Source organism: Labeo rohita, chromosome 23 (genome assembly GCF_022985175.1).
Source record: "Labeo rohita strain BAU-BD-2019 chromosome 23, IGBB_LRoh.1.0, whole genome shotgun sequence".
Lineage (NCBI taxonomy): Eukaryota > Metazoa > Chordata > Actinopteri > Cypriniformes > Cyprinidae > Labeo > Labeo rohita.
Window position 1 is genome coordinate 11099168 of NC_066891.1, and position 26073 is coordinate 11125240.

The 26073-nt window shown below is 33.6% G+C and overlaps 1 protein-coding gene across 1 annotated transcript; it reads left to right on the forward strand.

Annotated features, from left to right (window-relative positions):
* Positions 1 to 8459: 8459 nt before the first annotated feature.
* On the forward strand, positions 8460 to 25259 carry LOC127154822 (hormonally up-regulated neu tumor-associated kinase homolog A). The gene is made up of 10 exons (XM_051096661.1): positions 8460 to 8996; positions 12769 to 13061; positions 16069 to 16124; positions 17407 to 17545; positions 17657 to 17784; positions 19192 to 19327; positions 19420 to 19597; positions 21104 to 21187; positions 21286 to 21517; positions 23463 to 25259. The coding sequence occupies exons 1-10, from the start codon at positions 8781 to 8783 to the stop codon at positions 24218 to 24220; spliced, it is 2220 nt and encodes a 739-aa protein (XP_050952618.1). The 5' UTR covers positions 8460 to 8780; the 3' UTR covers positions 24221 to 25259.
* Positions 25260 to 26073: the final 814 nt, after the last annotated feature.

A 26073-nucleotide genomic window follows, 5' to 3' on the forward strand; every position in this document is an offset into this window, starting at 1 on the left:
CGGACACACATACAGAGGAATCCCTCCAAACCCACCCTCAGTTCTATTTTCAGGAGGGAAGCCAAAGGCAGCCATTAGCCCACCGCACGCTGCTATTAAACTTAATATAACACCCTTTCCATAAAACACATCCATTATGCTGTACGGTCTCTCTGCTGTTGACTTTGGGTGCATGGATGACCATATGAGCAGGAAATCACTGGTATTGTGGTAAAAAAAATAAAATCTATGTGTTCAAAATGAGGCAGGGAGAGTCAAATAATTGTGAATTTACAGTCAGGGACGTTTATGGAGAGATGGATGTCATGGAAGTCATTTTTGGGAAGGTTTTGCACATGAAGAATGCTTTTGTCGCAGCTTGCTGCTAATCAGTGACAGAATGGCCATGAAATACGGCATGAGGGGTATAAACACTGTTATTTGCGTGTGCAATTAATGAAAAGCACAGAACAAAACCCCTTTCTTGTTCTAAGCTTGCCCTTTTAAAGTCATTTCCTAGAGAAAAGCTGCATTTTTATGTGTTGTTCAGAGTGTGAATCATTAAAGAAAAGGCTAATCCAGCAATGGCTTGTTTTAGCGTGAGTTTTACAGTGACCACAAAGTGAATTGTGTCAAATGATTTATGTTACAGGACCACGGTGGAGTTCCAATCCAAACAACAATGAATTTGTAAGATTTTTGTGCTCTTCATAAACTCTTCGGTGCTGTTTGATTCATTTTTGACCCATTTAAATGTTAAAAACTGTGAGATGCTAATCCTAGTTTTATAGTGGGACAAGTGATGTCCAGAAAAGGAATAAAAACACATGCAATAAAAGTACTGAAACAAACGAACTAAAATAAAACATAAAAGTTAAAATGTTCTTTAAAAAAAAATGATAAATTGCTAAATATTAGGTTTTGCATGCTAGTGCGCATGTTTATAATCAAAAGAAAGCTATGCTCTATATGTACTATGCTTTACCAAGTATTTTGAAGGTTGTTAACTTTCTTCCAAACAAGTGTTAAAACCCTTAAAAAAAAACAAAAAAAAAACACAGTACACTACCAATCAAAAGTTTTTGAACAGTAACATTTTTAATGTTTTTTTTTAAAGAAGTCTCTTCTGCTCACCAAGCCTGCATTTATTTGATCCAAAGTACAGTAAAAACAGTACAATTGTGAAATATTTTTACTATTTAAACTAACTGTTTTCTATTTGAATATATTTTAAAGTAATTTATTCTTGTGATTGTGTGAAGCTGAATTTTTAGTATCATTATTACAGTCACATGATCTTTCAGAAATCATTTTAATATTCTGATTTGCTGCTCAAAAAAAACATTTAATATTATTATGTTAAAAACAGCTCAGTAGAATTTTTTCATGTTTTTTTGAAGTTCAGAAGAACAGCATTGATCTGAGATAAAAATCTTTTGGAACATTATAAATGTCTTTTGATCAATTTAAAACATCCTTGCTAAATAAAAGTATTCATTTCTATAATTTCTTTATCAAAAAAAAATCTTTTGAATGGTATAGTGTATAATGTTACAAAAGCTTTTTATTTCAGATAAATACTGATATTTGGATCTTTCTATTCATCAAAGAATCCTGAAAAAATGTACTCAGCTGTTTTAAATATTGATGATAATATTATTATTAATAATAAATGTTTCTTGAACAGCAAATCAGCATATTAGAATGTTTCCTGAAGGATCACATAACTGGAGTAATGATGCTGAAAATGGAGCTTTGATCACAGGAATAAATTGCATTTTAAAATATATTCAAATAGTAAGCAGTTATTTTAAATAGTACAAATATTTCACAATATTACTGCTTTTGCTACATTTTGGATCAAATAAATGCAGGCTTGGTAAGCACTAGAGACTTACGGTTCAAAAACTTTTGACTGTTAGCGTATGCTGGTTCAGTATGTTTTGCAGCATGGCAGCTGGTTTAGGTTAGTCTTGAGCTGGTTATAAGCTGATTAAGAGCTGGTTTTGAGCAGGAGCTAGTTGCTTAGGACCAGTTTAGGACCAGTTTAAACCAGCTCAAACTACCTAACCAGCATATGCTGTTTTTTTTTTCAACAGGGAAGGAGAAAAGAAGATGAGTTTCTCTCTAGCGCCCTCCCCTGGAAACTACAGAGAACCATTCTGATTGCATAAAACATGGACGACTCTGGAAACATCTGGGGTTTATGCAAGTTTTCCCATGTGTAATCGAATAGTCTCTATTTTTCAAATCCACACGCATTCTTAGATGATTAACGATACATTTATCTAAGTTTAACATTTTCACATCTGGTGCAGCACATCCACGTTAGCACATCATTCGCTCTAACAATTCAGAATAACATCCACTATACACCAACTAATCTCTAAGGAGATTTTTACTGCAGTTGCACTCTGTTGATTTGGGCCCTAAAATCTGTGCTTTTAGCTTTTTTTACACACACACACAAGCAACAGCCCACATCCTTTAGAAGGTGTGCAATTTACGAGCTGTGAGCGCAGCGTGGCAGTTCCACCATCTGAGTTGCTCACAAACTCACACACAGCTTTTCATTAGCGCACAGTAATTAAGCCACTCGCTGCATCACGTGCAAACACACACACGCCACTCAGAACACTCACTAAAACATCGCTCTGTGTTATTTTATCCAACTCTGTCCACAAATAGTGCGGTTCGCCTTTTAGCGGGACGTCGTAATGAAGTTTTGCCGAGCAGCTGCGTCTGAGTGACCCTTGTATTGGTATTAATGAGAACTAAATGTCTGACTTATTACACACCAGTGTGTGTGTGAGCGGGATTTCTGAGACGTAGTGTGTGAGACATCTGGCCGTGGTGCTCAGGAAATGACTGCTTCACTTCACTGCTGTCATCACCCTGCCCCATGTTACTCTCTCTCTGGGTGTGTGTGTGAGCAGCAGGTCTTCATTAGCTGTGTTGAAGCATTTTCAATGTAATTATGGTTTAAAGTCGATCCCATCTACAAGCTTACAGACAGGCGGAGTTCTCTCTCTTTCTCTGTTCCTCAGTTTTATTTGCTTTCCTTGTCTATCTTGCGGAGGGTTCTGTTGACAGCGCAAGCCCTCTAAACAAGCTGTGATGCTGGCAGTCAATGAAGGTGTTTCTTTGAATTGAGTCTTCATCAGGATGTCGTATGATTAGGACTATGTATGAGTCAGGCAAAATAAAAGAAACAAATTTGTTCCATATACTTTTCAAAGAAACAAGCACAAGGTTTGTGTGTGTGTGTGTGTATGTGTGTGTGTATACACTACCAGTCAAAAGTTTTTTTTTGTTTTTTAAAGAAATATTGTGAAATATTTTTACTATTTATTTTTTCATATTTATAATAACTGTTTTCTGTTTGAATATATTTTAAAATGTAATTTATTTACATTTGATCAAATCTAAATTTTCAGCATCATTACTTCAGTCTTCAGTGTCACATGATTCTTCAGAAATCGTTCTAATATGCAGATTTGTTGTTCACGAAACATTTTTATTATCAATATTTAAAACAGTTGAGTACATATTTTTTTCAGGATTCTTCGATGAATAGAAAGATCCAAAAATCAGCATTTATCTGAAATAAAAAAAGCTTTTGTAACATTATACACTTTACCATTCAAAAGCTTGGAGTCAGTATTATTTTATTTTATTTTATTTTTTTGAGGAAAAGAAATGAGAAATTAAGACTTTTATTTAGCAAGGATGCTTTAAATTGATCAGAGGTGATGATAGAAATGTATAATGTTATCAGCGTTTTCTATTTCAGATTAATGCTGTTTTTTGTTTTCTATTCATCAAAAAAAAACCTGAAAAGCTGTTTTCAACATAATAAAAATGTTTTTTTTTTGAGCAGCAAATCAGAATATTAGAATGATTTCTGAAGGATCATGTGACTGCAGTAATGATGCTGAAAATTTTGCTTTGAAATCACAGGAACAAATTAAATTTTAAAATATTTTCAAATAGACAATAGTTTTTTTAAACTGTAAAAATATTTCAAAATTTTACTGTTTCTGCTGTACTTTGGATCAAATAAATGCAGGATTGGTGAGCAAAAGAGACTTCTTTAAAAAACCAAAAAAAAATACTGTTCAAAAACTTTTGACTGGTAGTGTATAAAACCCTGTGTGTGTGTTTATATTATATTAGGGATGCACCAAAATTTTGGCCACCAAAAATGCCATTTTCAGATTTGTCTGAAAGAGAAAAACATACCGAAAAAATATAGTGCAGTTAAATCTTATTCTGTTGCGTAGAACTGAATAACAATAATATATTGATATGTAATATTAATATATTTTCTGTCCAGTTTTATTGATTTACTTTCAATAACAGTGTGGTTATTTTATTGGCTTGTATTTTTGAAATTTAGTATTATAAAAATTATTAAAAATTGTAGAAAATTGTTTTATATTATTTAGTAAAATTATAAATAATTATTATAAGGCATTCAGTTTTCAGCCAAGAGCATCCAGATTTTTTGGTTTCGGCACGTCCCATGTATATGTATTCAACAATTTTCAAAAATCATGTTTTTTCATTGTGCATTCCAATTAATCTCAAACTGCAGCTCGGTTATTTTGATTAAGTTAAAAAATATACAGCTAACTAACACAATAAAACACAATAAAAACGTGATAACAATAAAAACATGTTTTTTGAAAATGTATACTTTATATATAATATAATATAATGTAATATATATATATATACACACGTTATGTTGCATTTTTAAAGACAGATTATAAATTAAATATATATATTTTTTTTGTTTGTTTGTTTGTTTGTTTGTTTTATTAATTTATTTATTTACTGTAGTAAAATGTGACAAGTAGCCCTAGTTTTTGCTATGACTTGTATGGATTTAGCATATATAAATAGAACAATAATACATAATGTATAATATAGTTTATAATATATAATGTATAAATTAGTGCTTCTTCTGCCACAAGAGGGCAGTCTTCACAACTGTTGGTACTTGTTCATTTTGATCAAGGCTGACATGTTGTGGGAGAATATGCAGTGTGCTTTATGCAAGCTTAAAGGAATAGTTCACCCAAAAATTAAAATTCTGTCTAAAATGGCATGTTTTCTTGTTTTCTTTGAAACATATAAGAAGATATTTTAATAAATGTATCTTTAGACAGATAATGTTAATACAGATAATCTGATAATGATCATCTAATAATAATAAATAAATTATAAATTATAAATAAATTATCAGTAGTTGTTACTTATTTAAATATGAATAATATTTTATTAATAAATAAATATTTCATGAATACTTATAATATATTGTAAATGATATAATATATAATTTAACAAATGCATTATTTATTATAAAAATTAACCACTATATTATCCTGAAGTCAAAATTAAAAACCAAAATCGGTCATTTTAAATACAAGTGAATTATGTACGTACCATCTTTTTTTTTGAAGTCAGTGGACTCCAGTGTTGTTAAAGGAATAGTTCACCCAAAAATGTTTCAAGTTTCATCAAAATATCTTTTTTTTTTTTTGTTTCAGGTTTTAGAAATATGTTTTTGGGTTCTGAAGATGAAGAAAGTCTTAAAGGTTTGAAACGACATGAGGGTGAGTAATTAATGGCAGAATTTATATTTTTAGGTGAACTATATTAGGTTTGATGTGTTCTGCGAAAGTCGTCATACAGATTTGGTTGAGTTCAAAAATAGAGATGAGTAAATAATGACAGAATTTTAATTTTGGGGGTATACGGTTTCTTTAATAACAGAGAACAGACTGTGCATGCATCTGCTTTGTTTGAACCATCAGCTACGCTTTACTGTACGTTGTTTACATAATAGTCTTTATATGATAACACATTTTGCAGAGTCATGTTTCTGCTGTTATCCTGCTATCCTCATGAAGATTAGCATGTTAGCGCATGAATGCTCCGGCAGGGTTTTAAAAGGTTATTTAGTGTTAAGATATGCTTTAATGGATTGCTGGGGATTGGTTTCTTACAGAGCAGGAAATGGACGGAGGTTTTCAGCACTATTAATTTGACCGCACAGTGTTTTGCCAAAGCCTCGAGGCTGGAACACATTTTTTGGGGGTGAACGCAAAGCGCTCTGTTCTGCGCGTCTGTGTGTTTGCACTTTCTGGCCCTCGTTGTCATGGCCTGCTTTGAACCATGGATATAAAACTGCTGAGGCACATGCACACACAGCTTTGCCATATAGGGTCTGTCTTTGTTTTCTTGATATGAAAGAGAGATACTGCAGTGTATGGATGACCATATGCATGTGTGTGTGTGTTTGTATAGTATGGAGGTCTCAGATTCCAGCCCCTTGCTGCTCAGTTCATCTCCCTCCCCGATGGATGAATGGAGTGAGCGAATAAGAAATAAAGAAACCTGACCCCAACCACACACTTATCCAACAATAGCCTTTCATTCAAGCACATAGACCCCTACTAAAACACTCTGGTCCAAAGCCAAAAACAATCACATAGATGTGTACTTCCCTTTCTAAAGTCATTTATGATATTAATATCACTCTGGCTGTTTCTTCCTCGTTGTCTTAACGGGATCTCAAGCGATGGCCGCGTTGACAAGTCCCTCATTACAGCATGTCGTTATTAACCTATGAAATCTGACTGCCTCCATCGAGAGGTTTTAAAAGCTGGTTTATTGGATGATGTTGCTTTTTGAGTTATTGTAATATACCAAGATTATTATTGGGGAATATGAAACTGTGTGATTAATGGGGTGATTATTTCCTTCATGATTTAATTTCTAGTGCGGTAGAGGATATTAATCTTAGCTGATAAGGTTTTATCCAAGAAATATATTACTGGACCGTTGAGAAACATGTTATGCTACGCTGTTATGCATACAGTTCTTATGGCTTCATATTAATTGAGAAACTGATAAAAATCTAATTCAAATAATTCTGAAATTATTATTAATGAATTATTATTAATGAATTATTATTATAAAAAAAAAAAAAATATAAATATATATATATATATATGTGTGTGTGTGTGTGTGTGTGTGTGTATTTATATTCATAAAATAAAAAAAAGAAAAAATAAATATGTTTAAAATCGTTATAATAAATTATTAGAATATATTATATAAATAATAAGTAATATAAATGTAAGTAATATAAGATTTTTTTACATTTTCGGTTTCTCATAAAATAAAGAAAAATAATTTGACAGAGGAAAATATCTAAAAAATAAAAAATATATATATTTCAAATTATTATTATATTATATTATATTATATTATATTATATTATATTATATTATATTATATATTAATAAGTAATGTAATATAAGACATTTTTACATTTTTTCATAAGTAATATAATAAGTAATATAAGTAATATAAGTAATATATTTCTCATAAAATAAAGTCATTATTTTCACAAGAAAATATATATTTAAATTATTATATTATATTATATTATAATTAATATTGTAATAATAAGTAAAGTAAGTTATATAAGAATGTTTTACATTTTCTGTTTCTTAAATAAAGAAAAATAATTCATTTGACAGAAGAAAATATATGTAAAACATTAAAAAGGAAATATTTTTAAAACAATTATACAATATTATACTATATTATATTATATTGTAATATTAAGCAAGCTAATAATAATATTGTAAGTAATATAAGAATTGTTTTTACATTTTATGTTTCTAAAATAAAGCAAAATAATTCATTTGACAGAAGAAATAAAATAAAAAAGGAAATATATATTTAAAACTATATTATATTATATATCATATCATATTAATTATATTATATTATTATTAAGTAATATAGTAATGATTAGTAATGTAAGTACTACAAGATTTTTTTCTTTTCAATTTTTTGTTTCTCATAAAATAAAAATAATTAATTTGACAGAAGAAAATATCTAAAAAAAATAAGAAAAGAAATATATATTTAAAATTATTATATTATATTATATATTATATTGTATTATATTATATTCTAAGTAATATAATAAGTATTGTAAGTAATATGATTTTTTTTTACATTTTATGTTTCTCATAAAATAAAGAAAAAGAACTTGAAAAAAGAACTAAAAAAAGGATATATATATATATATATATATATATATATATATTTAATATTATATTATATTATTATGTTATTATAATTTTAAATTAAAAATTTTAAAAGCCTTTTAAGGCTTACAACTAAGGACATTGTAACATAATTTTTGGGAACTGTGTTTTTCAGTTTACATTCTGTGTTCTCTCTCACTCTGTGTGTGTGTGTGTGTGTGTGTGTGTAGGTGGGGGGTCATTACGGTGTAGTGTGTCCTCTCACTACGCTAGGCTCACAGCATCAACCTGAGACCAGATACAGTTAATTATCTACCAGCACACACACACACACACTCACAAACACAAAGACAAGGGTGCATGAACTAACCAGACTGACAGAAGAACCTTCCGTTAGACAGAAAAGAGACAGTCTAGATGAAAAACACTGATAAAGCGAGGTAGACCTGAGGCTAGAGACAAGCAAAAGACAGATACCTGGTCTCAACACACAGCATGTGATTGTGGATCAGCATCTGAACAATAGAAAAGCACATGAGACGAGCGAAGAGTGGATATTCTCCTTCCTGACAGGACAGACAAACACCAACAGCATAAGAAGAACCAATGAGACCGGCCTCCATCACACATGCCCTTATTCTCTTGCCAACCTGTCTTCCTTCATCCTCCACCTGTCCACTCGGTGTCATCCTGTGGATCTGCTAGCAGACGGGCATCACTGGCGTCATGCCGGCGGCGTTGAAGTCATCTCTGGATGGGAGCATGACAGATTCAGGGGAGCTGGAGCAGGCGGCAACTCCCTGCTTCGGAAAAGTGCCCCGTGACCTGCTCCAAAACTTTCCTCACACTAAGCGTGTGGGCAGCTACCTGGTGGGCAAAATGATCAACAAGGGCTCGTTCGCCAAGGTTATGCTGGGCATGCACATCAGTACGGGAGAGAAGGTAACAGGCACACACCCAGTCTCTTGCACGCAGACGCCTGTCAATCAAAGGCGCAGTGTCACACACTAAGGGTGTCAGTCATCGGTGCGCTGAAGGGCTGTCATCCATTTTTCATGCTGTCTCGCTCTCTCAGCTTTCATAGCGACTCCGTCTTGCCTAATCTCTGACACGCACCCCAGTAATAATCCATCCACACTAACACACTCAAACTGTTAGAGACATTTATTATTACAAAAGGCAGTTTATGTTTGGGAGGGGGGTGACCGTGAAGTGTGTTGGTGTTGATGTTTTGTCACTCGGTAGTGTTTCAGGATTCATTTTGTTCGTGTAATGGATCTGATGAATTTTTAGCATACTAAATAGTGTTTATTTTGTCTGCAGACTTCACTGGTGACTGAGTTATAACAGATGTCTTAATGTTTGTTGTACTTTACAATTGTTTGCTGTAAAATGTTTCATATGTGTCTACAGCAACATTGTTAGAAAAGCATAGCTGAATTTTGTCATGCCATTTAAAAATTAACTAATTAATCACATTTTTCTGACATTAATCGTGATTAATGTTAGGTGGGATTAATCACAATTAAAGTTTTATATTGCAGTAACTTCACAATCAGTCTTCAAATTAATGTAGTAACAAGATAAAGATCTTTATTTTAATATTTGTTAAATATGTTTTAATGACTGAAGGTGAGTATCACTGATACCAATATTACTGATGTCTCTAGGAACTTTTTATTTTTTCCCTAAAATTTAACCATTGAATAGCCGTTCAGCATTACAGTATAATTTAGACTTTTAACTTAATATTTTAAGTGAACTTAAAACAATCTTCACGTAAACCCATTATTTACCTGTGCCCTTCAGCAACTAGAAAATAAACAGAAATTGTCATCAAGTTGTCAAGTTATCAATCACTAAATACTAAATTAAATGTAGATGAATCCGTAAAGCTTCAAAAGTTATTAATTTCCTCTTTTTTCCCTTTTGTTCTTTAATTAACAGACATCACAGCACCTGGGTTATTAGCTTATGTGACTGCTATTACTTTAAGAGCTGCTGCTACTGAATGTGAGGCAGATCGCACACGCATGCTCGTAGTTTAATTTGTGCTTTAATATGAAATAATACAGGCCAAATTTGTGTGCGCTTTTGAAGAGCGCATGCAGCAAGGACAGTATAACAGCTGACAGGAATATTAATTTTTACTGACATATGGCCTGACAACATCTCATTTGACCGCAGTTCACTGCTGTTTTACTGAATTTCCCTTGTCACCTGTAGCTTTCCCTCACTTTTGTTTGACTAGCGCCTGGTGCTGAGGTAAAGTTGGACTGCGAGTCTGAAAAGTCTCCCGTTTGATGTGGTCGTAAAGATGTTTTACATCTAAATAAACGCAATTCTTGTCAAGAAACGAAGAGACAGAAGCAGCAGTTGTGAGTGGGGTGGCCAAACCTAGCCCCGCCCCTGTTAAACCGCAAAAACGAAACATCTTAAACGTGCTAATTTTGACAGCGCTAAAAAATTGTTTATGAGTGTGGTTTATTTAGCTGTAATTTGGGGATAAATTCTAGATTTGTGAAATTTGACGATGAGCTGTTGAATTGTTCGAATATAATGCACCCCTAAGGTGATGATGGTGTTACACCTCGGGTGTGCATTACAAATTTGCTTTCTGTACAAAATAGGGCTGCCCTCGACTAAAGAGTTTTCTGGTCAACTAGTAGTTGTTCATTTTAACCATTAGTTGACCATTAGTAAAACCATTAGTTTTAACCATTAGTTAATCATTAGTTTATTAATAAACAATCATAATAATGCCTACATAATGTGCACAAAGAAAAGGCTTGCCACAGTGCACCAGCAGATATAATAATTATGAATGCGTTTTAATAATTTAATGATAATCTAGCGTTTTCTCTTTTTTTTCGGCTTAAGAGATGAAGTCGGTGACACTGACTCGTCATCTCCGCATTAGTGATGCCTGTATGCGTGTTTCATATGGATTACATAATATGAGAATATTTGTTTTCTATTTGAATTGGTTCATTAAAAAAAGTAGACATTTCACTCTCTATAGATGTATTTAGTTATGTGTGTAAGCAGTATACACAGAGTTTCGAAGTGACTCGCTCAAATTCACAGAGACGGCAGAAAGTGCATCCTGTTTGCTTTATTTTACAAAAGCGCAATGTTTTGTTTTTATTGTAAGTTCATACAAATAAACGTAGAGTCTTTATAGATTCGAAAGATGTATTAATTTTATCTGTATGACCAAAAAAGTTTTTTTTTTAGAGCAAGTGACCGCACCGGCGCCTCCATCTGTCATGCAGTAGCGCGCTACTATTCATATCCACACTCCACACAGACACTTCAATAGCGCACATTTTTCTAGGTTAACATTAGATTGAGCGGCCATGTAAAGTTGCTACTACATATATCTTTTAAATGAAAAGCCATATTTGAGGTTGGTGAATGTGAGGTGAGTGTTTGGATGTCCTGCCCAATGTACTACATTACCACATAGAGTAGTCATTAATGATCTGTCCATCACGGACTGCGTGACTTCGCCACTTCCTGTGGAATTGCAACTAAATGATTAAAAATTTTGGTCAACCAATCCTCTTCTGGACGACTAACAGTTAGTTGACTGTTAGGGGGCAGCCCTGTTACAAAATAATAATTTTGTGCCAAAAACATGGAAATGCCTGAAGACATGCCAATATCCAGTTATAGTCATTGCACCACCGCCTGGTAGCAAGTTTGGCACATAAAAATGACTTTGAGATATTCCTTTTATATTTACCACTTTAAATGCATATTGCCCACCATTCACTGTTTTCCTAAAGCCACTAGGTGGTGGTGAGCCTGGGTGCGAGGGCTCTTTTAACACTGCTTGCAGCTTTAATTAAACAACTGAAATCATATGGTAAAGTTATATGCGCATGTACTGGGATCAGGAAAGGTCCACGAGCTGGGATTTGAACTCGGGACGCCCGCAGCACAACGGCACTATATTTTGGCACGCGAACTACGAGGCTATTGGCGCCAATAATTATTATTAATATTTAACATGAGAAACATTATTTTAAAAAAAAACTCTGTGTGAATATTTTAAATTCATTATTAGTAATTGTGTATTTATTTATTTATTTAGTTTTCGGTATGTCTTATGTCAGTATCTGTTATTAGATGCCTAAAAATGATTTGGAAAAATTGGAAAACTTCTGTGTTCATCATTACACAGACAAACAGAGAGAGAGAGCAGTTTTACCTCAACCTGTGCTTCTCTTCTCACTGTGGTGACCTGAGCTTTCATGGGTCAGCAATTGTGGCCTGTGAGCATGTGTATGTTACTAGCTCTTATACACATCACTGAGCTCTTCCTGACCACTCTGTTTACCTGAACAGGTTGCTATGGTGACACGTGAGCACACATCACCCCCAGCTCAATCCTAGAATTAGAGAATGTAAATTATTATCATGGAGTTTCTAAAAAGAGGGACTTTGAGCCATAGTTCTGTGCTGTGCTATTGCTCTGTTATTAAAGGGATAGTTCACCCAAAAATGAATATTCTGTTATTAATTACTCACTCTCATGTCGTTCCAAACCCGTAAGAACTTCTTCGGAACAAGATATTTTTGACACTTTCAAGGCCCAGAATGGTAGTAAGGACGTCAGCAGTTCAACCGTACTGTTCTCTTACTGACAAAGACAAAAGTAAAAACTAAAATGAAGCATAATTATTCTCCGTTTTCATCGCTCTCTCAGGTGGCGATCAAGGTGATAGATAAGAAGAAGGCTCGTCAGGATTCGTACGTTTTAAAAAACATGAAGCGCGAACCCCGGATTCACCAGCTGATACGCCACCCGAACATTGTCTTGCTGCTGGAGACGTTGGAGACTGAGAACTGCTACTACATGGCCATGGAGCTGTGCGGAGGAGGAGACCTTATGGATCGAATCTGTGAACGCAAACGGCTGGAGGAAAGAGAGGTCCGGAGGTACACCCGTCAGATACTGTCTGCAGTCGAACACCTGCATCGACACGGGATAGTTCACAGGTAATGACTGGATATTTTCGCACAATGACACAACTGGAACCACGTAAATGAAGTGCTGAGATCATATGGAGAGTAAAGGATGTAGGGATAGTGGGGTGGAATAAAAAAAAAAAAGGAAAATGATGAGTGAGTGCTAAGCTGTATAGCGGACTCTAGTTATAAAAGGCTTAAAATAATGAAGTGTCGTGTGTCATAAATGAGAGAATGTGTGAAAATGGGTGAAATCAAAGGGCAAGTAAATGTGTGTTTACCTTATGTCTGTATTCTGGGGAAAAAATCTGAAAAAAATGATAATTATATTAAAATAAATGAAAAAAAAATTACCTTTAAATAAATAAATAGTTCATTAAAATGACGATAAATAAATAAAAACTAAATTTTTTTTGACAGGTTTAATATTATTAGATTTTTCTTTTGCATTTTATATTAATAAGAAGAAATTTAAGTTTTAGATTTTAAAATTATATATAAATGATATCCTCAGTATAAAATGTATAATAATACCTAAAATTGCAAGAGACCATTTTGTATATATTTATTAAACATATTTATACATTTAGAATGGTAAATGTTTTTTTTTTTTAATAAAAACAAGACCCTTAAAATAATGAAGTGCTGTGTGTCGAACAACAGAGAGAGTGAAATGAAGGAGCATATTTATGTGTGTATTTTAAATGTAATACATAATATTTAATATTAATATAATTAAGCTAATACAAATATTATATTTTAATTATTTTAAAAAATTGTATTTTAAAGTCTCAAATTCAATTTGATGCATTTGTTAGTATTTTGAAATTCTAGAATTTTGTATATTTTCTAAAATTACTGTTCTCATAATATAAATGCATTTTTAAATTTCTATAATACATTGAAGTCATAGTATGTTTTTTTTTATTTTTTTTAAATAGGTTTAAAGTCTGTAGTGGTATAATTAGATTATATATATATATATATATTAAAATAAATAACATTTTACATTTGTATATATATATATAATGTCCATATTTATGCAAGTAAATGTGTGTGTTCTTTGGTCTGTCAGTGAAGCCTAATTGAGGCAAGAGTGGGAATGTCATTTCTCATGACATCATCAGCCAGAGCCATTATGGTTAACACATCATTCACTGACTTCCTTACTAATGGAGTCTCAGGATGAAGCTCCATAATGATGAGGTCTGTGTCACACACAATCCCCTCAGTCAAGGGCCTTTATTAGAGTATGTCAAGGATCAAAGGATGTTCATCAGCCTACACGTACATGCACACACACACTTGACTACCCGCAGGGTTAGTCAACATATACAGTCCCTATGGTAACGAAGGAAGCGCGTGGGTTCATGTCCATTTCAGTTCAAAAGTTCACCCACTTCGAATGGCATTAATCAACCCAAATCAAACTATTTAATCAACTGGCTCCACAAACACTCACTTTATGTCTTTGAGTCTGTCTCTGCTAACCTCTCTGTACAACACGCATTAATAATATCCCAAAAACCCAGTCAAACTGCTGGACAGCAGTCCAGTTTTCCCCTAATACACGTCATGTCTGTCAGAGAACTTTAATATGGGCAGATTTGAAATGGTTTTTCAACTTTTCTTTGTACTTTAGACATTTTAGGGACAGCATCTGCATGTGTGTGTGAGTTGAGGAACATTAGGCCGCCCGTTGGGCTTTGAGATGTCAGCCATGTCAGTAAAAATGGAGAGAAATGAAAATAACTTTGAGGGCTATGATATTTTTATAGGCTTTTCATACAATTTCATATTAAATGTGAGGAGCGTGCGGTCGTCAAAGTGAGTGTGAGTGTTTATTATGAAGTGGAAAGAAAAGGAGAAGGCGGGAGAAAGATAAAAGAAAAAGGAGAGGGGAGAGTGTAAAAGTAAAACTTGGCAGAATGACTGAACATCCAGGGACCACCAAGCTGTGATATCACCAACAATAACTCTCTGAGCTCTGGTCTTTAATACAAATCTCCTTTTAATTCACATTTTTCATTACATTTTGTGTGCTGCTAGAGGTTTTTGGCTGGTCATGTGTTCCCACACATGAAGAGAGGTGATCTGAGTTTCCTATCATATGTGTATAGTATATAGTTTGTGGTCCCACTTTATATTAAGCGGCCTTAACTATTACGTACTTATATTTAAATGAATAATTTGGTAAAATGCACTTACTGTGTACATATATGTTTTTACATTGTATTTATATTTTAAATACCTGCATTAATTTCTGTAATTGCATTTATAATTAAACCCATTCCTTTACACCTTAACCCACCCTTAAACCTTCCTATACCATCAAACCTGTGTCTAACCTTACCCGAATCCCACCTCAATAGCAGCAAAAGTGTTTTCCAGTACAGTATGAACACCGTTTTTTGGTTGTAAGTACATAATAGTTAAGGCCATCTAATATAAAGTGGGACTTAGTTTGTATACATGTATAGCATATATGAACACTAGGGCCCCAAATATGAGACCACTAGTACAAATGCATCTATTTTATTTTTTATTTTCCCTAACTTAATAATATGTTATCCTAGTCATTATCTTATCTTATCTGCTTAAAAATTGGTCCAAAGAGCATGTTGTGCTTCTATGGAAAAGTGTTAAGTAAAACTACTAAAAATTGTTTTCGGTAATTGAAATAAAGCAGAAATAAAATAAAAACATTAGATGTTTATAGAAATTCTTAAAACACTAAAATAATTTAAAAAAATGTTGCCTGCAAGTTTAAGTACTGAAATTCCTAAAACTAAAATGTAAATAAAAATAAAAATAAATTAAATCTTAATAGAAATATAAAAAACAAAAACTGAAAAAAGCACATAACATAAATGACAAACTTAAACTAAAATGACAACTGGAAATTTACTTATGCACAAGTAAATAACTAGGATTTGAGTGTGGTATCAGAATTTTGGTCACCACTGTATATATGTGTGTGTGTGTGTATGTGTTTTAAACTAACCTCCTTCACCTATGATTTTTGTTTGTTAATTAGGGACTTGAAGATTGAGAACTTCCTACTGGATGAGCACAGCAACATCAAGATAGTAGGTGAGTGTGTCTTGCCTTTTGACCCTTTTTACATAGTGTGTAAATGTACATTTTTTTATATTTTATCTTCTATCAAAGCTTTCCTACTGTAAGACATCAGTATCTTTGACCTCTGAGAATGACCGACCGTTATGTTTGCAGTAGTATAAACTGCATCTCATTTACAATAAGTTGCTTTTATCCAAAGCCACTTAGAAATGAGGAATATCACTACTCATGAAATGGTGATAATTTGCTGTGATGAGACTGAATGAGTCAGTGCAATGGTTCTCTGTCTCCTTCATCCTTGTATTAATGTATTTCATTTTAGACTTCTGAAATCTGTATGATTTATATACTATAATTAAAGGATTAGTTTACTTCCAGGATAAAAATTTCCTGATAATTTACTCAACCCCATGTCATGTAAGACGTTTACGTCTTTCATTCTTAAGTCAAAAAGAAATTAAGGTTTTTGAGAAAAACATTTCAGGTTTTTTCCCCATATAGTGGATTTCAATGGGAGCCAACAGGTTGAAGGTTCAAACTGCAGTTTCAGTGCAGCTTCGGAGGGCTCTACATGATCCCAGCTGAGGAATAAGGGTCTTATCTAGTGAAACAATCTGTCCTTTTCTAAAAAAAAACATAACAATGTATATACTTTTTAACCACAAACACTCGTGTTGCACTAGCTTGACTTCACACATTACGCAGTCATGATGGAAAGGGTACGTATGATGTTAGTGGGAGTAAAAGTCAAATGCCATTTACAAAAGAAGGTAAAATGTCGGACGATTTTGAAGTTGGAGGAGAAAAGGAGATGGAGTTTTTCGCGGTACCCTACCTTTTTGAACTGGATTACACAGACGAAGAACTAACACCGCGCATGAACTTTTCAACATGTTTATTTATTTATTTATTTATTTTTAGAAAATGACAGATCATTTCGCTAGATAAAGCAGTTATTCCATGACTGATATTGTGTAGAGCCCTTTGAAGCTGCATTGAAACTGCAATTTGGACCTTCAACCCGCTGATCCCCATTGATGTCCACTATATGGAAAAAAAACATGGAATGTTTTCCTCAAAAATCTTAATTTCTTTTCGACTGAAGAAAGAAAGACATGAACATCTTGGATGACATGGGGGTGAGTAAATGATCAGGAATTTTTATTCTGGTAGTGAACTAATTCTTTAAATGTATAATTGCAAAAACGTCTAAGAAAGAAAAAAGAAACTGTTGTATGTGCTTGTATCTTGATGCAAGTATTGTACATTAACATATGATTGTGTTTGTGTGCAGACTTTGGTCTGAGTAACACACTGAAGGCAGATTCTCTTTCTCTGGAGCTACTTAACACTCAGTGTGGCAGTCCTGCTTACGCAGCTCCTGAATTGCTGGCCCACAGGAAGTACGGCCCTAAAGTGGATGTGTGGTCTGTGTGAGTACACAAAGTATATGTCTTTTAGCAAATGTATGTAGGGGGTGTAATGCTTTTAAATGCTGGCAATTGATGAGGATTGTGTGTGTGTGTTTCTTTGTGTATGTGTAGGGGTGTGAGTATGTTTGCCATGTTGACTGGCACTCTACCATTTACGGTGGAGCCCTTCAATATCAAGCAACTTCATCAAAAAATGGTGAATGGAGAAATCAGTCCGATACCATCGGACATTAGCAAAGGTAAATACAGTCTACTATTGTTTTTTACATTGACTTTCTAAAGACTTTTTTTTCTTGATGTAATAATGTTTATATCCTCTAAACCAAAACCTAACCCTCACAGAAGCATTATTTTTTTAAACGTTATTTAATATGTTTAATAAATATTTTTTTTAAAGACTATATAATATAATTGTATTTTATATATAATTATAAATATAATATAAAATATTTATATTATATATTTTATATAATAAACTGTATTTCTTATTATATAATATATAATTCTGTTTTAATTTATATTTTAAATAAATGAATTATTTTTTATTGTATTTTTGCTCAAATAAATGAAGGGAAAAAAATGACTGTCTCAACCCATATTCATACACTTGAAGATTTCTTCCTAAAGAGTTTTACATCAAGATGAGATGCCGAGAGAAAGAATGAAAAATGAGAATGAGAGATAAAAGGTGTTGAGTGCAGTGGTGCATTTCAAAGTGTCCTCCTTCTCAATCAGATTGTGAGATCATCTGATCCAGCACATTAATATTAATTATCATGAATATTAATAACAGAGTATATTCACCAGTCGCAAAAATAGATGCACTACAAACGTGATGATGCAAAATGTCTGCTAGTGGAACAGAACCTGGCCGGGTTTCCCGATTTGGTTGCAGATTACATTCGATCGTTACGTAGTTTTGTACGTATTATGTATGGTAAATTACCTTCTGTTCCTCTGAACAATTGTTTATTAAAAAGAACAACATCACAGTACAGGAAGTATTTAATAGATGCAGTTGCATACATCCAAGTAACATCAATATTATACACCTAAAGGAACTGGTTCTATTCAATATATCACTGGATCAACCTAAATATATTATTTTATACCAAAAAAAATCTATTTAATGTGATAAATCATATAGAAAAAGCTCTATAAGGTAACAACGGAAGGTTACTGTCTTACAATCATGAGATATGGTGGAAATTAATTATCACAGACACTTACAGTATGCCATTTTGTGTGTTTTGTTGGGATCCCGAGGCAGCCTGTAATGGCAGTCTAAGTGAATGAGTAAATGTGATCGTCACTGTCTACTGACACAAACACTACCTTCACCTCAGTGTGCACACACACACACACACACACACACACACACACACAAGGCCAGTGCAGTGCCAAGCTGGCACTCTGATCTGAGGGCTCCCCCCCAGGTTGAGAAGGTGGAACAGGGCAGCAAAGTGCTTCTTGAATCTGATCTGCCCTTTTGTAAAAGAAACCTTGAGAAGTTCAGTCTGGGTCGCACACACACACATACACTCACTTCTCTGACAAATCAGTGTTGAGATCTTCTGTGTAAGGTTAAAACAGAGTTTTGAGACAGTGTCAAGATGTCAGTGTTCTCGTTCTTTATTTCTCTCTAGCGGCTGTACAGTTTGTCTTGTCTCTGCTCGAGCCAGAACCAGCAAAAAGGCCAACAATAAAAGCAGCAATGGAGGATAAATGGTTGAATGAGGGTTATGCCAAAAGACCCCTCCATACACTCACTCATAAAAACAGGTATCTGTAAAATGAAATCTTATGCTAGAGCTACCCAAATCAATTCAGCATTTCCTGATATCTGTATTTGTGTGTTCTTTATTACTTTTTAGGCTGCGTCCTGAGGAACTGAATACAGCTGTGTTAAACTACATGACTGAATCTCTAGGTTACGGTCTATCTGATATCATCCACACTGTCATCAGTAACAAGCCGTCAACCATTATGGCTTGCTATCATCTACTGCTGAAAAAACTCACCAGGCATCAGAAAGTAGTGAGGACCATGAAGGTAAAATGATATATGTATTAAGTTTGGGCTTGGCCAGGTTTTGATGTTTTCTGAAGTCTTTTATGCTAATCAAGGTTGCATTTATTGAATCAAAATGACAGGAAAAAGCAGTAAAACGGGCAAATGTTATTACAATTTGAAATAGCTGTTTTCTGGTTTAAAATATTTTTAAAATATCGTTTATTTCTGTGATGGCAAAACTGATTTTATTTCATTACTGTGGTCTTCAGTGTGTGAAACTTATTTTTCTCAGGATTTTTTTAAAGAATAGAAAAATCAAAAAATGTTTTATTGTCACTTTTGATTAAAAAAAAACATTTATTTTTATTATGAGTGCATGTATGTATACCTATATATACATAAATATAAATATATTATAATATATATTAATAATATATTAAACATAACTATACACAGTAGGGGTTGACCAATGTGTGTTTTTCAGGGGCAATGCCAATTATTACAGATCAAGTAGACCGATAACTGTTATTTAGAACTGATATATATTAGGGCTGGCAAACGATTAATAGCGATTAATCGCATACAAAATAAAAGTTTGAGTTTGCCTAATATATGTGTGTGTACTGTGTAATTATTATGTATATATAAATACACACAAATTAATGTATATATTTAAGAGAAATATGTTATGTACAAAATATTTGTATTTATATATAATATAAATTCTATAAAAATTATAATAAATACATATACTTGTAAATATTTCTTAAATATATACATGAATGTGCTTGTATTTATATATACATAATAATTACACAGTACACACACATATATTAGGCAAACTCAAGCTTTTATTTTGTATGCGATTAATCATTTGCCAGCCCTAATATATATAACACAGTATGTCTGGTGTAAAAATGAAAATTTGTTTCAAAATTAAGAATAACAAGGGTTCTGACAAAAACTTTCTTTAAATGTTTTTAAATTATTTTACTGGCAAATCGGTTTGGAAAATGACCAATATTGATAACCATAAAAATGCTTAATATCGGCGCCAATAATCAGTCGTAAGTCCCCTAAAACACAGTACACACACATATTACGTAAACACAAACTTTTATTTTTTGATGCGATCAATTGCAATTAATCAATTTAACAGCACTACTAATAATGTTAAATGTAATCTTTATCAAATCTCAACATTAATATGAATATATTGATGCCTAAATTCACTAACAGCATTTAAAATTATCAATTTTAGATTTTAGCATTTTATATTTACTTTATTCACAGAATATAACATTGAATTTTAATTTCAACCATTTATCTGTTTATTGATAATTTATCCATTTATTGAAAATGACATGAAAATGATTATCAGTATTTTAAAATTGATTCAACCTTAATAATAAGTGTATTTATAAGAATTTCTTTTGTCCTTAATCTTGGAGGAGAAAACTGATCCCAGTACATACTATGATGTCTTGTAGGTTAGCTAATTGTTAGGTATTGGATCACAGCTAACATGTCAGTGATTGTCTTCAGAGAGAAGAGAACAGTGAATGGAATCTTCTGAATAAGGGCTTGTCGAGAGGAAGAAGCAATGCAAGTGCACAGAGTCAGCAGCAGGTGAACCGTCCAGCTATACTACTTTATCCATGAATTCCAGCTTGTGTCTGAAACAATCATGTAAACACAAAACATTTAACAAGCTATTCCTTCACTAGTCTCCTCAGAGTGACACAGCCAATGAGAGGAGCTTAAGGCAGGCCAGTAAGACCCAGCAGAGCCAATCACAGGAGAGAGAGGCCCAGAGTGGCACAAAAAGGGCAGCGGAGACCATCAGACCAAAGCAGCCAAGCCTAGTGGACAGAGCAGATTCTCCCTCCTCCCTGCCCGTGGATGCAGCTAATGAGATTGCCATACTGGTCGAGACACATGATGGCCTGATTCCTAAGGGTAATATTCATTTCTTATGCCACTTACAGAGTACTGCAAGGATGGTGTCTTTGTAGGTCAACCAGATAATCAATTAACAAACTTTTTCTGAGTTTTGAATCATTAAATATAAAAAGCTGAATTAGGATTTAAACAAAATACAGCACGATTATATAATTTTAGCATCACCACTACTAAGACAACTCTCAGTCTTTTTAATCTTAAAATGTAGAAGTTGGAAAGTTTGAGTTAGAATAATTTGCAACAGTGCAGTTATAAAGTAGTGGGACTAGTGAGTTTTCGATTTTACCTGTTCGGCATTTAATGTCCCTGACAACCTCTGAAGTCCCATTTAGCAGACTTTTTCAAAGCATATAAAAGCTTTACAAAATTATATTTTATAGATTGAAAAGATTGAAAAAAAATCCTTTCTTGCAGCCATCATGTTCTTGCTAGAGTGGGGAAAATAACTAACCAATTTATTCATAGACAGGGATTTTTTTTTCCACTGATGTTGACTGGACGGAGCAAAGGAATCATTGTCAACCTCATTAAAAGTTGTTAAATACAGCTACACAAGCCAGGACCACTTCTAGACTCTTACTGGAAAAGAACGTCCTGCCTCAAAGCTGCCAGATCCAACAAAAAAATACAAGTTCAAGATGCATTGAATCCAGTAAAACACATTTAAAGGGATAATTCACCCAAAAATGAAAATTACCCCAAGATTTACTCACCCTCAAGCCATCCTAGGTGTATATGACGTTCTTCTTTCAGGCGAATACAATTAGAGGTACATTAAAAAAATGTCCTGGCTCTTCCAAGTTTTATAATAGCAGTGAATGGCTGTTGAGATTTTTAAGTCCAATAAAGTGCTTCCATCCATAATAAAAAGTGCTCCACACAGCTCTAGGGGGTTAAAAGCCTTCTGAAGCGAATCAATGCGTTTGTGTAAGAAAAATATCCATATTTAAACCTTATAAACCGTAATCTCTAGCTTCCACTAACTGTCGTTAGGACATAGAATGTAGTTGTAGCACAAGCTCCAGTAAGAATATGCTAGTCTTGGGAGAACTGAGTTTTGTTTACAGCAAAGAAAAAACAGTCTTCTCTTGGCTTATATCAAAATCCTGAGACATTTTTCTTTACAAATTCTCGTTTTGTACTTCTAATTTGCACTGTTTTTTTTTTTGTTTTGCTCTCTCCACTGTGCTTCCGCGTTTACCTATATCCTACATCATCAACTGGAACACCTCTCTCTCGTGAACAAGCGTACAACATTTAAGCGGAAGCTAGAGATTATGGTTTATAAAGTTTTAAATATGGATCTTTTTCTTACACAAACACATAGATTCACTTCAGACGGCCTTTATTAAACCTTGTAGCCATGTGGAGTGCTTTTTATGATGGATGGATGCGCTTTTTTGGACTTCAAAATCTCAACAGCCATTCACTGCCATTGTAAAGTCCGGAAGAGCCAGGACATTTTTTAATACAACTCCAGTTGTATTCGTATAAAAGAAGAAAATCATATACGCCTAGGATGGCTTGAGGGTGAGTAAATCAAATTTAATTTTTGGGTGAACTGTCCATTTAAGGAACAAACTATTTACTGTTCAAGGAATTTTTTAAAATGTGATTTTCCTAGTCTGTTACTCAGTTCATTATAATTTGAAGACCAAATGGGTTTGTGGAGTAAATTACATTATGCCCTATCACTTGAACCTTTAAAGCATTTAAAGTTACAATCATCTTCAATATTTACATAGTCTAATAGTAGTAAACTTTTCTCTTACGCATGTCCCACGCTGTACCGCGAAATCACATCTACACTTTTGTAACAGAGCAATATGGTCAAAAGTGGTCACCCTAGTTAGGACCCATATTATATCAAAACTTTGGTTTAATTTAGCAATTCATACAGTGCATACTCAGCTGACAGAATTTGTATATGTGTATATTTCAGTCTTAACTTTTGGTGAGAAGGAGATGCTTTGTGTCTCACCGCCTAAGTGTTCCTGCAGAGAGGGGAGTGGCACCAAACTCTGTGACTCCGCCCCTTGTGATGCCACTGTAACCATAGACACCTCTAGAGACTCCCAGACAATGAAAGCCTCAATCAAACCACATGATCTGAGGCCAGTTTACTCTGACAAATATCAAGTGCTGGAATATGAACATCAGCCTGATGACAAGTTAGAGAAGTTGCAGACGTTCTATTCCGAGAAAGGGGCTTCTCCCAGAACGGGACAGCGCTTTAAGGATCTATTACTGGCCATTGAGGAGAAAACCTACAATGCTCGCCACCTCAGCGCAATGGAAACCACAACACAGACCTCCCCTTTACCTCGACTACGTCACACAGGAACGCTGAAGGAAGCCACTCCTAGAAAAGTCACTTGGGTTGGTCTTACGCGCCACGCAACGCCTGGCACAGGCTCCTCGCCTTTCTTAGTAAATGGGTCCAAACCGCCATTGTTTCCATCTCAGAGACAACAAGCTCTCGTCATTAAAAACCTGAGACATGCAAAGGAGAAGAGAAACACAGGAACGGGAGGGGGAGGAGGGATCGGTATCCCCAGTAATACTGCGAAAAGAAACTCTGTTCAGTTGCGAACGGCTATACAGCGCAGAGTCACTGACCTCAACTTACCAATGCTTCCGTCTGCTTTACAAAACAAATCTGACAAAAAGACAGAAATACTCAGAATGGATTTCGGGTAACGTTTAAGGAACTGAGGCCTTCCCAAAGGAAACATGCTGGGTTCATTACAAGTCAGGCTAAGTTGAAAGCATTTATGGCATAATGTTGCTTACCACAAAACAAATCATTTTGACCCCTCATCTTCTTTAAGGCAAAAACCAAAGACAAAACCATTGTTTTTTCATGCACTGGCCAGTTTTGATATTTTGCCTGTTTTACATCCATAATATGTCAGACTAGTAGACAAAAAACAGCTAAACTACAAGTTTAAGTGCTTATTTTACTACACTCTTTATATTTATAGATTTCAAATACAATACAAACAGCGCTGGGTAGTAATTGATTACAAGTAATCTGGATTACATAATCAGATTCCAAATATTAAGTACTTGTAATTAGGTTAAATTAGATTTAAATATTTGTAATCAGACTACGATTACTTTTTTATTGATTACATGATTAAATTTCATCTTTTTTAGTAAGTGTCTTATTTTGATTGGTGTTATTTTAAAATAACTTTACATTTTTATGATTTAATCATTAGTTTTTCATAAAACAAACCCCCCTGCAGTTCCTTCACGAACCCCAATTTTGTAAACCTTGATGTAATGCACTTCATGTTGTTATTAATTAGTGGTATTTTTATATCAATATGGTACACGATTGTCCTATTTAAATCAATGTGATAAATGAGTTAGTTCAAAAGTATATTAAAAAAAATAATCAGTAAATAACAATCAGTAATGGACTAAAATTTTTAAGTAATGTACCCTGCACTCAATACTAATCTTCAAAGGCTGTTTTCTCAAAAACAAATTTTTTCCCCTGTCAGATATTCCTATCTATATTCTAAAGCTTTTTACAGATGAGTTTGTTAATTTAGAATCTGCCTGGTTTATATAAAATTTTAAGAGAGAGATCCAAAATTCCCTCTGGGTCATTCTGTGTCAAATCAACCAGCTCAATTTTGTAATTTTATTAATATACTTTAACAAAGTTACAGGCACACACATTTTGAAAAAAATGCATGTTTATGTTACTCAAACAGATATGTCCTATACAGAGGAAAACAAGATAAAATTGTAATTTCAACATTATTCTTCTTTAAATAAAATAAGTATCAGCTGTATACAGTTGTATACAGTATCAGCTGTATACAGTATGACCAAAATTTGGTTTTCAACCACTGAAAATGGGTAACATTCAACAATCTAAAAATGGAGCATCATTGTGATCCCATATCTCTGGGACTGAAAGATGTAGGGCCTTGAAAATAAAGATTCTAAAACATATTTTTATTATGAACTAGAATCTAAAATCATACTGCGATATCTTGAATACTTTCTGAGTTATAGGCACACAAACATTGGAAAATTAATTTGTATGGCACTCAGGAGTGTCCAATGCTGTCTTGATAGAAGGATACATTTCTAGTTTTTAACATTATTTGTTCTTCAGACATTCTTCTTCAAAGGAAAAGAAGTATCATGTTTTTGCAAAGTGACCCACATTTGGTTTTTGACTACTGAAAATGTGTACAATATAACAATTTACTCCTGGAGCCATATTGAAATTCTTATATCTCTGGAACTGATGGGGACCATAAAAAAGTTGCCAAAAGGAAAGTTTAAGACCTAATATCTAAAACAGCATTAAGATATCATTAATACTTCTTGAATGACAGGCATGCAAACTTTGGGGAAAAAAACTTGAAAAGTTCTGTTTCCCCGTTTTTGAATAGCCACCATTAGCATATAATGCAACAAAGATGGCTGAAGTCAACAGATTTTACTCTGTGTAAAAAAAACATGATGATGCTACCATCTTTCTAAAGTCATTTTTAATTTGGCTCTGAAACTCTGATGAAAATTGC

Excerpts from the sequence above, each read along its gene's own strand:
- LOC127154822 (XM_051096661.1), top strand. The coding sequence starts at position 8,781 with ATGCCGGCGGCGTTGAAGTCATCTCTGGATGGGAGCATGACAGATTCA. Across the intron at positions 16,125-17,406 it reads CAGCAACATCAAGATAGTAG|ACTTTGGTCTGAGTAACACA; the intron begins GTGAGTGTGTCT and ends GTTTGTGTGCAG. Across the intron at positions 21,518-23,462 it reads TGATGGCCTGATTCCTAAGG|TCTTAACTTTTGGTGAGAAG; the intron begins GTAATATTCATT and ends TGTATATTTCAG.